This window comes from Lycium ferocissimum, chromosome 4 (genome assembly GCF_029784015.1).
Source record: "Lycium ferocissimum isolate CSIRO_LF1 chromosome 4, AGI_CSIRO_Lferr_CH_V1, whole genome shotgun sequence".
NCBI classification, from domain to species: domain Eukaryota; kingdom Viridiplantae; phylum Streptophyta; class Magnoliopsida; order Solanales; family Solanaceae; genus Lycium; species Lycium ferocissimum.
The window spans coordinates 72,639,329-72,651,298 of NC_081345.1; the positions used below are offsets into that span (position 1 = coordinate 72,639,329).

The 11,970-nt window shown below is 37.3% G+C and overlaps 1 protein-coding gene across 1 annotated transcript; it reads left to right on the forward strand.

Annotated features, from left to right (window-relative positions):
• The first annotated feature begins 6,527 nt into the window (after positions 1–6,527).
• On the forward strand, positions 6,528–10,196 carry LOC132054308 (uncharacterized). Its single transcript, XM_059446351.1, has 7 exons — positions 6,528–7,289; positions 7,374–7,613; positions 7,815–8,049; positions 8,099–8,223; positions 8,598–9,465; positions 9,595–9,931; positions 10,016–10,196. The coding sequence occupies exons 1-7, from the start codon at positions 6,528–6,530 to the stop codon at positions 10,194–10,196; spliced, it is 2,748 nt and encodes a 915-aa protein (XP_059302334.1).
• Positions 10,197–11,970: the final 1,774 nt, after the last annotated feature.

Genomic DNA, 11,970 nt, shown 5'->3' on the forward strand with positions numbered 1-11,970 from the left:
AACCCTCCCCTCTTGGCCGTTTTTCTCCTTCTTTTCTTTTCTTCATATTTCTTGAACTTTCTCAAGTGGAGAATGATAAATGCTCATTGACTTAGTCATCCATATATATATATATATATATATATATATATATATATATATATATATATATGAAAATGTGCACATGACCATGCACATGCTCCATGTCTTTCTCTTCTTTGGTTTTTTTTTTTCCAATTATCTAGAATTTTCTTAAAGATGAAAAATGATGAATTTGTCATCTTTTAAATAACATGTACTAAGCTTCCATGTGTCCATGGCCCACATGCCTTCATTTTCATGAAATAGCCAACTTTCCATATTTAACTTTTGGCCTCAAATTTTCCTTAATAATCCATGCAAATAAATCATAGGCAACTTATGTCTTAAAACAAAGTCGGAAAAATAGCCTTGTCTTCAACTTGTCGCAACTAACTTAAAATATTTCGACGTACAAAATGCGAGATATAACAGAAGAGGTACCCATTGCCATATTAGATAGGCAAGTACGGAGGCTTAGAAGCAAAGAAGTGGTCTCAGTTAAAGTTCTGTGGAGAAATAATAACCGAGAAGAGATGACATGAAAGGTAGAAGAAATCATGAAATCCAAATACCCGCACTAATTTCAGCCCCCGGAAGAGGGCCAATATGAGAAATCAAGATCATAAGGTATGTATGTTTTCCTTTTTTATGCATTGGGTCGTGTGTGGCCAAATTCTATTGCTATTATGTTGTGACCATTGTTATTATGGGTTGTTGTGAAAGGATGGTAGTGCCATATTATAGGGGAAACTCTGGCAAAATTTTCGTAGAATTCCCGAGTGCTTAACATTCGAGGACGAATGTTCTTAAGGGGGGAAGAATGTTACACCTCGAAATTTTTTTCGTTGATGCACAGTGAATAGGATAATGAAGAGCACGAAGTATATGGTGTTTCGATAAGTAAGAAATGGTATTTGATGATTCTAAATAAGATTTCAAAGATATTTGAAATAGGAGACGAAAGTTGTTAAGGAAAGTAAGGTATATGTCGTGTGTCGGGCAAGATTTACGAGTATCGAATTAATGATGACTTAATGAAGTGTTGGAGAAGAGTTACAACATCCCTTGGATTGTTAATGAAGTGTTACACAAGTGTTAAGAAGGTTCCATAAGGATTGGAGATCAAACGAACGACGGAGATCATTTCAGGGGGGAAAGGGTTATACGACCGACTTATACGGTCCGTATAACATTATACGGTCCATATAAAGGTCCGTATAACACCTAGCAGAGATGGTGTTTGCCCAGTGGTGAACCACGACCACTTAGACGGGCCATGCAATGTTCCACGGACCGTATAAGTGTTCGTGGAAGTCCCGACGGGCTGATTTTTAGTTTTTGTATAAATAGATGCCTTGGGTTCTTTTACTTAATTTATCATCTTTTACAAGTATTGAGAGCTCAAAACCCTTCTCTAAGAACATTTCACTCAAGTCCAAAAGAACACAAAGATCAAAAGGCTAGAATTAAGTGTTTATGTGTTAGAAAGCTTCCAACGGTTAGACGGTTACAAGAAATCCAAGTGAAAGTGACATAGGGTTTTGCTCAAGTGAGGTGTTAGCAATCAAGGTTCATTCCTACACTATCTAAGGTAAGTTTTATGACATTTCCATGTCGTTTAAGGTATTTGAAAGTTGAAACACTTGGATTGCAAAAAGGATATAGAAATGGGTCATGAATGTGGGAATAGTGTCACTTTTGAATAGATGTTTGGATTGAGTTATGATTCTTGATACATTATGATTATAATCATGTATAAATGATATTGAAAACATGGAATCGACATTGTATATGAATGAACGTAATCATGTGATATGACCATGAATATGGTTGATTGGAAGTAAATTGAGATGTAAGGATAATGCAGATGAATAAAGGCTATTGTTTTGATGTTGTGAACGTTATTATAGATGTTTGGGAGTTGATATATGATATGGAGGAAGTCGTATAAATAAAGGAGATACCGTCCAATTTTCTCTAGCGTTAGTCATGTATGCTAAGTCATCAATTTCCTAACGTTAGTATGTACTCTAATGAAGGTAGAAACGTAAGCATTGAAGAAGAACGTGCAAGTGATAGAATAGTTGAACGGAAAGGTATTTGAGGCTAACCCTTCTTTCATAAGGCATGGTTCTTTGGCCAAATATCTATCCTTCTATGAGCCCACGATATTCTCTCCAGTGATCCTATCTCTAAAAGCTACTAAGCTTATGATTCTCGATATGATACGATTGTACTAAGTTCCTTATACGACGAGTAATCCTTTAAGGATAGATGTAATGAACGACGATAGTAATGATGCTAAAGATGCTTATGAGCTTATATGTATATGTGCCCATGTGTGGTTACTATGAAACCCCGAGCTTATATGGCCGGGTAGAATGTATAGATATGTGTGTGTGTATATATATATAAGGCGCGCGCACCACTGCAGTTGGGTAAGGATAACCCTAAGCCTTGGTAGGGCCAGGTATGTATGGAACTAAGCCTTGGTCGGGCCAGGTATGTGAAACACCGAGCCTTCGTGGTCGGGTATGCTATATAAATACTGCGTATATGACATCAATATGAGTACGAATGTGTTAAGTATATGTAAATGCTAAGTAAAGACTATGTATATGCAATGTATATGATATGAATAGGAGTATGAATAGAAATATGAATACGAATACGAAAATGGATACGAAAGGTAAATGAGTACGGATACGTATACGGATACGGATATAGATGTATGTACACGGACACGCAATAGAAATGGAATGTCCCTATGAAAAGCAAGTAAGTGCTATGACGATGATACTATTATCTCCCATCCTATGCTATTTCACATGTTGTCTATCATGCTTTCATATTGATGTTTATCATGCTTTACATACTCAGTACATTCTTCGTGCGCGTCCTTTTTTTTTATTTGTGGACGCTTGCGTCATGCCGCAGTGGCTAGGGAGATAGACTTGATCCATAGCTTCATTATTCAGGGACTACATAGCGGGGCTCCATTTCATTCGGAGCTGCAGCTTTTGGTATATATTCTTTTGTGTACATATTTATGGGCACGGCGGGGCCCTGTCTCGCCTATATGATATGGCATACTCTTCTTAGAGGCTCATAGACATGTGCATATGATTCGGTGTGTTTGGCCTTGTCGGCCTATATTTTGGGATATTATTCTGTTAGCCGCGTCGGCTTATGTACATTTATATGGGCATAGTTGTTAATGATGGTATGAATGAGTTGTCTCCAAATGAGGTTAGTATGATGATGAATGAAAAGTATGATTTAGCTATGTGGCTCACCTAGATGTAATGTAAAAGTATGTTAAGAGGTGCCCGGGTGGGTTAGCACCGGGTGCCTGTCGCGGCCCTCCGATTGGGTCGTGACAAGTCGGTTCCACCGACTTTCAAGGGGTATAAAAAACCCCCCATCAACCCCATTTTTTCAGCATTTTTACACTCACATGAGTCCTATAAACCTCCTAACACTTCCCCCAAACATTTATAACCCATTAAATCAAGAATTTAAAAAGATTACACCAAACTAGTCCATGAAAGGTGATTGTTCTTGCTTCTACTTGATGTTGTGGTGAGTTTGGTCTTTAAGAAAGTTGGTGTGGCTAAAGTTCTTCGATTATAAGGTATGTTATTCATCCTAGCTCTTATGTTGAGTTGATTTGAAGGTTTAGCAAGTCTTTAAAGTGAAAATAGTTATGGAGGAAAGGTCATAAAGTGTTGTGTTGTAGTTGTTATGTTTATGGACTGTTTTGAGCATGTTGTGGCCGTGTGTTTAGGCTGATTTACATGTATATGGATGGTATCTAATGTTGTTCGTGTGTTGATGAGATTATGCTCCTTGATTGGGAAGAAAGGAAGTGTATATTGTTGTTATATGTTGAAAAATATCGTGTGGGATGTTTTATGGAATATTTTGGTATTGATGACGATGTTGTTGATATTAGTATTGCTATTGTTGTTGTTTTGTTGGTATTGTGATTTCGGGCTAGGGATATAAACAGGAGAGATGCTGCCCGAATTTCAACAGATTTTTAAAAGGAATTAATTTGAGAGCTTAAGACAAGCATATGATGACAAGCCTAACAATAATATGAATTTTCTTGAATGTAGATTTACGAGCTTGGGAGGATAAGCGTTAAATAGTTAAAGTTAAGGCGACCAAAAAGGTATGTTAAGGTTAGTCCCCTTCTTTCAAAAGGCATGATTCCTATGTTATGATTCCATATATGTTTCCATAACCTTCGTACTTCCAAAAGTTAGAAGTTCATGATTCTTAAAAGCTTCTTATAATGCTAAAGATGAGATGTTTTCTATAATGAACATGATGATGATGATTTTAATTCTAGAAATTCCAAAGCTTATGATTTTAATGCTATTATTAGAATATTGTGCTTATTTCATGATTTCCTTGATTTTATTCATTGTTGTTGATCTCACCTTATGATAATTGTTCCTTCAAGGTGAGATATAGCGATAATGACTATTCCATAATATAAATCGGAGGTTACCGACCTTACGTCACTCCGATAAAGTAGTAGCTTTTATTTGGGCTCTCATGCATGCTACTTATATATGTATATATATATGTACATATATATGTATGTATGTATATATATGTATGTATATATATGTACATATATATGTATGTATATATATGTACATATATATATAGTACATATATATATATATATATATATATATATATATATATATATATATATATATATATATACACGCGCCACCTTATCGGTTGGTATACTCGATATCATCCGGACACGGGATGCCGGATGCAAGATATATGGGTAAATGGATTGAGCTGCACGTTCAGCGGCAATATAACATATATATGGATCGGGCTGCACGTTCACGACAATATATATATATATCGATTGGGATGCATGTTCCGCAGCAATATAATATATTTATGGATCGAGCTGCACGTTCCGCAGCACTATTATGTTATATATGTATGAAAAATGTTTTTAAAAAGAAAGCTAAGCATGCATGATATCCGCCTTACGAGGCAATCAGATGTACAGGTTATCTCCTTATCTCATGATATGTTATGTATTTCTTGTTATGTTGTATTTCATGCCTTACATACTCAGCATATTATTCGTACTAACATCCCTTCTTGTGGATGCTGCGTTCATGCCTGCAGGTAGACATGTAGGCGGACCTGATCCGTAACTACTTTATCAGCGGATTCTCAGGAGCACTCCACTTACTTCGGAGCTGCCGTCTATTTAATATTAGTCCTGATGGTCACAAGTATTCTATGAAGAGGCTCGTAGACATGTGTGTACAGTTAGACGTTTCATAACCCTACCGTTTCATATTGTTGTATAAAATTTTAGTAGCCTTGTCGACTAGTGACAATGGGCATCATTGTTGAAGATTGTATAGAGATGTGCCGTTATATTATGATATATGTCCTTACAGATTATGATATCCATGAGCTATCTTTATGGTCCACCCAGAAATGATTATTAGATGTATGTTTAAAGGTGCTCGCTGTGTTAGCTCCAGGTGCTCGATGTGTTAGCTCCGGGTGCCCGTCATGGCCCTCCGGTTGGGTCGTGATAGAACTAATACATTGAAATAAATTAGCGGAAGTATTTATAACTATTTAATAAATACACTGACTCAGTTTCCCATGCCCTGGGCTAGACTAGTACAAGAGCGGCTAAGATTGAACCTGAATACAACAATAAATCTAAGACCCAACCTCCATCTCAGAATGAAAATGATGGAGGCCTTCAAGATAGGCACCGTCTTTGCTTCCAAAAACTCCAACAATCGATAACCTGAAAAGCTCTACACCCCAAAATGGATGTAGCAAGAGTAGTATCAGTACAACACTAGTACTGGCAAGCATCATAGGCCGACAATGGTTAGAAGTACATATCAGTAATAGAATTCACAAATAAGCATGGTAGGTAAAACTAAGTCAACAGTGCACATTACCTACCGCTCGTCTCAACAATTAAAGATTCTTGTTCTCATCAACTCTCCCCTAGATGATCCATTTGCCTGACTTACATTATACTCCATTTAAACTCATCTAACATACACTAGATGATTTGGCTCAAGCATCACAAGTCAACTACCATTCCACTATCCACTCTTAATGTCGGGAAGTTATTTTGTCATTCTAGTTTTCATTATTCTCCAAAATTTAGGAAGCCGAACATATACAACCGAACCAACTAGTACCATACATAAGTAATTCAAGATCATGGCCTATGGTTCTAGCAACTAAGCCTAACTGTGTCAAGTCTCAATACATCCAATCCGAACCCGTATATCACAAGTGGTTCACAAAAATATCACAAGAATATCATGAGAAGTTAAAAGGTGGTTGCAAACACTAAGAAAGTGAATAGAAAAAAACTCTCTACAAAAACCCTAAACCTAGCCGAAACCCTAATATTTTCCAACCTTCTCACGGCGGCAATGGCCTCTCTGGCCACTGGACAGCCGTCCATTTTGGCTGTCCAGGCTAATACAACAGCACTAACACAACTTACTCACATTTTACCGAACCAAACTTATGCAACAGCCCTTAATCCAACAACTTCTACTACTACGTATAGTCCTACACTACCTATGGAAAAGGTCACATATTTGCATGGAGAGCCTATGGTAGTATGGGATGAAGAGGAGATTGAGAAGATGATTATTAAGGGAAAACTACAATATGATGTCATTGGGAAGATCTCATATGGATGGCCTGACGTGAAAGATTTAAGAACCTTAATCCCAAAACAGTGTGGATTGAAAGGAGAGTGTATTACCGGGTTGTTGAGCAATAGGTATGTACTTATACGTGCTCCATCTTTAGAAGATTACGTGACCTTATTGTCCAAACCTGCATACTATATTACGCATAAGAACTGGTCCTATCCCATGTGTACGTTCAAATGGGATCCATGGTTTGATCCAGACGAGGAAACGAAGATTGCAATTGCATGGATATCATTCCCATCATTACCTCCAAATTATTTTGTGAAAGAAGCAGTTTTTTCACTAGCATCTGCTGTTGGAAAGCCCCTACAAGTTGACATGGCCACAGCTAATAAAACCAGGCCAAGTTGCGCAAGAGTGAAGGTAGAAGTTAACTTGCTTAGTGAATTACCAAAGAGAATCAATATAGGGATGAAGAAGAAGAGTACTGGGGAGATTGTGGATAAATGGATAAAGATCAATTATGATTATGTCCCTAAGTACTGCAAAAACTGCAAGCTTCAAGGGCATAATGAGCAAGACTGTTATGTCATTCATCCAGAATTGTATCCTTAGGAGGAAGAACAAAGTTCAGACAAAGAACAGGAGAAAAATAATAAGAAAGATCAAAGGAAGAATAAGGATCAAAACAATGCAAAGAACAGCAGGTTTGAGGTTAATGAATACAAAGGACCTAATACTGACACAATGAAAGGGAAGGAAGCAGTAGACAAGGTGCAGCCTACAAAGGTTAATGTAATGATAGATTCAAGGAGAAGAAAGGAAAACAAAGGAATAAGAGGCACTTTCATAGAGGTAGATATGATGAAAACTCTTGAAAACCGAAGGAGAATCAAACATTGCATCAATATGTAGCACTACAGAACACAGATGAGGATATAATAGACTTGACTGATATACAGAAGTCTTCAGATAGAAGGATGGTAGAAGCAAAGGTTGCGATGCTTCTAATCGAGTTGTTACGGTCACTGACAAATTGTAAACACTAATGCTAAGGTCAAGGAAAAGCAGATGGAAGAATCAAATCAGGTGGAGAGGATATCAGCAAAGGCATGGATTGAGAAAAACTTTTGTAAACAACTCAATGATAAAGGGAAGATTTTGTCTCAACAGGTGTCTAAGATTAACTCAGCTACTACAGTTAGAGAAGAGAAGGAACATGACTCAGAAGAAATTGGTGACACCTTAATCAACAAAAACTTGGAGAAAGGTTTGGAAGAAGATAAATCAGGTGAAGTCTTTGCAGGAGGATGCAGATCAAGATGAGACTCCTATATCAGATCAGGGATTGGAGGATAAAGAAGGAAATGAAGAAAAAGAAATCACAAGGCCACCAGAGAGTGACAATTCTGGCAATTTTCCTGTGGAACAAGTAGAGAGTGCACATCATGGAAAACAAGATGAGGTAGAAGCATAAGTTGATCATAATATCCAAGAGGAGGAAGATTTAACTCAGAACATTGATGATATAGCATAGGAGGCAGATTTATTTCCTAGAAGAGTGTAGAAATTGAAGCAGGCAACAAATAAATAAAAACCTGTCAGAAGCACCAGTATTCCAGCTGTAGGAGTTTCAACAAGGAGGAGTAAGAACAAATCCAATAATTCTCAATGAAAGACAAAGCTTTATTTTGGAATAATAGGTCAGTTAACACTCAGAAATCTTTTGAGAGGTTAATTGAACTAAAGAGGAGACATCATTATTCTATCATAAGACTAATGGAACCTTTTCAAAATCCTATTGCTATTGAAGAGTATAGAAGGAAGTTAGGCTTTTAGAATTGCAAGGTGAACTATTCAGGAAAGATTTGGATCTTTTGGACAGATGAATGGCTTGGTGTAGTTATCTCTGAATCAGAACAACAAGTTACTCTGCAACTAACTCACTCATCCTTGAATCAATCAGTGCTGGTGTCAGTAGTTTATGCTAAATGTGATAGAGAGGAGAGGGAACAGTTGTGGGAAGCTATGGTGGAGTTAGCAAATCAGCAAGACCTTCCTTGGATCATAGAAGGGGATTTTAATGTCATAGTTTCTGATGAGGAGAAACAAGGTGGTCTTCCAGTCTCATCCAATGAGACATTAGATTTTTCTACTTGTATACAAAGTTATGGTTTGATTGATGTAGGATTCTTAGGAAGCAAATTCACCTGGTGGAATGGGATGACTGAAGAAGATTGCATATTCAAAAGGTTAGATAGAATTTTGGTGAATCAACAAGTGCTTGACATCATGACATCCACAGCAGTGACTCATATGATTAGACATGGCTCCGATCATGCACCATTACATCTTGAGTGTAACAGCAATGCACATCATATTGTCAAATCTTTTAAGTTTCTCAACTTTTGGACAAATCATCATACATTTATGGAGGTGGTAAAGGAGAATTTCGGATTTTGTGGAAATCCATTTTATGTATTTCATCACAAGTTGAAGAAACTTAAAAGAGCACTGGTTCAATGGAGCAGGAACACTTATGGGAATATATTTCAGCAGATTGCCACTATTGAAGATACTATAAAAGTGAAGGAGTTGCAGTTTGAAAATAATGGTTCAAGGGAGAATATAATGATTCTACATCAAGCACAGGCTGAATTAACCAGATTTTTACACTTGGAGGAGGAGTATTGGAAGCAGAAAGCTGGTATGAAATGGTTCAATGACGGGGACAGAAATACTAAATTCTTCCATTCATATGTGAGGGGAAGGAGGAATAAATTAACCTTGAAAAGAATATAAAATCCAAATGGTACATAGCTGGAAAATGAAGCAGATATTGGTTATGAGGCAATCAGGTTCTTGAAGTCACAGTTTAGTAAAGAAAACTCAGGAGGGGATTATGCATTGTTGAAAAACATTCCTAAGCTGATAACTGAAGAACAACAAAAAAGTCTGGAGGAGTTGCCATCTGAAAGTGAAGTAAAGGAAGCTGTGTTATCACTCAATGGGGATAGTGCTAGTGGGCCTGATGGACTCACAGGACATTTTATCAAAAGTGTTGGGAGATTATCAAGATGGATGTGGTTCAAATGGTTAGAGCATTCTTTTGTGGTTCTGAGATACCACAATTCATCACACATACTAACCTGGTTTTATTGCCAGAGAAGGAGGTGATTAATAATTTCAGTGATATGAGGCCTATCAGTCTCAACTCCTTCTCCAATAAGATACTGTCAAAAGTCTTTGCAAAATAGATGGACTAAGGTTCTTCCTATTATTATCTCTTACAATCAGACAGCATTTGTGAAAGGAAGGAGCATTGCAGAAAATGTATTACTGGCACAGGAGATCATCAGAGATATCAATTTGAGAGCTAAACATACTAATGTGGTGATCAAATTAGACATGGAAAAGGCATATGATAGGCTCTCTTAGATATTTTTGACTAAAGTACTAAGACAGTTTGGATTTGGAGAGGTTATCATTGATTTGGTATGGAAATTGCTGTCAAACAACTGGTATTCAATATTGATCAATGGTCAAAGTCATGGCTTTTTCAGATCAAGTGGGGGGGGGGGGGGGTAAAGCAAAGTGATCCACTTTCTCCTACACTGTTCATTATAGCAGCAGAAGTCTTAACAAAGAGTCAGAATAAGCTGCATGAAAAGCCAAATTTCATAGGCTATGGAATGCCAAAATGAAGTCCTCAAATCAATCATTTATCATATGCTGATGATACAATCCTATTCTGTTTTGGGGATGGATATTCATTAAAGAAAATGATGAAGAGTTTGAGGAAGTATGAGAAGGCTTTAGGACAACTGGTCAATACTGATAAAAGCTGTTACTATATTCATCACAAGGAATCTGCCAGAGTTAATAGCAAGATAAAAAGACATACTAATATGAGAAATGGATCCTTTCCTTTCACATATTTAGGATGTCCAGTGTTTTATGGAAGAAGGAAGCTGATATATTATGAGGATTTGGTCAAAAAAGTGATAAAAATGATTCTGTCTTGGCAAAACAGACTGTTATCTTTTGGAGGTAGGTATGTCTTTGGTTAATCATGTGTTACAAACCATGCCTGTATATTTACTGTCAGCCATGAACCCTCCTTATGGGGTGATAAAGCAGCTTCACAAGATATTTACAAAATTCTTTTGGAGCAATACTTTGGGGGTGAATAGCAAGCCTTTGGGTGGCATGGGACAAATTATGTCTACCAAAGGATGAAGGAGGGATTGGTCTTAGATCATTAACTGATATATCCAATGCACTATTTGCTAAGTTGTGGTGGAATTTCAGATGTGGAAGAAGCTTATGGAGTAGCTACATGCTGAACAAATACTGCAAGAAATGGCACCCTACTATGGCAGTAGATAAAGGAGGATCTCACACTTGGAAGAAGATGGTGATCATAATAGATGCAGTTGAGCCACAGATATTTTGGTATTTGAGAAATGAAACTTCAAGCTTCTGGTATGAGAATTGGACAAGGCTTGGGGCACTATATTATATCACTCCCGATCTTTGCTAGAGAAGAAGAGATAGAGGTTAGACGAGCTTTGTGAAAAATGGTGAATGGAACATAGAAGCATTACGAGATACTCTAGATCGAGGGAATTGGCTCGGCATATCAAGGATAATATCAAAGTTCTAGATGGAGAAGAAGATGATGAACCTTGTTGGATGTTGGAAACAAGTGCCAAATTCTCAGTTAAATCTGCATGGGAATTTCTAAGGCATAGAGAGAGCAAACAAACCAGCTATAGGTTCATGTGGGAGAAAGGGTTGCCAATAAAGATAAGTTTTTTCATGTGGATGGTGTGGAAAGGGATAATCTCTACAGATGATATATTGAAAAGGATGCTGATCAATATACCATCAAGATCTTTGGTCTTTGTGAGGAGAATAAGGAGGAAACTGTAGGTCACTTATTTCTAACTTCTTCCATAGCTGTCAAGTTATGGAAGTTTTTTGCTTCTTGTGCAGGTATCCCCACAGATGGAGTTAGTCTACATCAAATGATCATGGCATGGTGGACTGCTGAGACAAAACCAAAATAGCAACCTATTTATAGAGCAATGCCAACAGTGATCATGTGGTCATTATGGAAGAGAAGAAATCCCATTAAGCATGGAGGATCAGTTACTTTCTACGGTGAAGCGTCACGACCCAACCCGTAGCCGTGACTAGTGCCGATTTG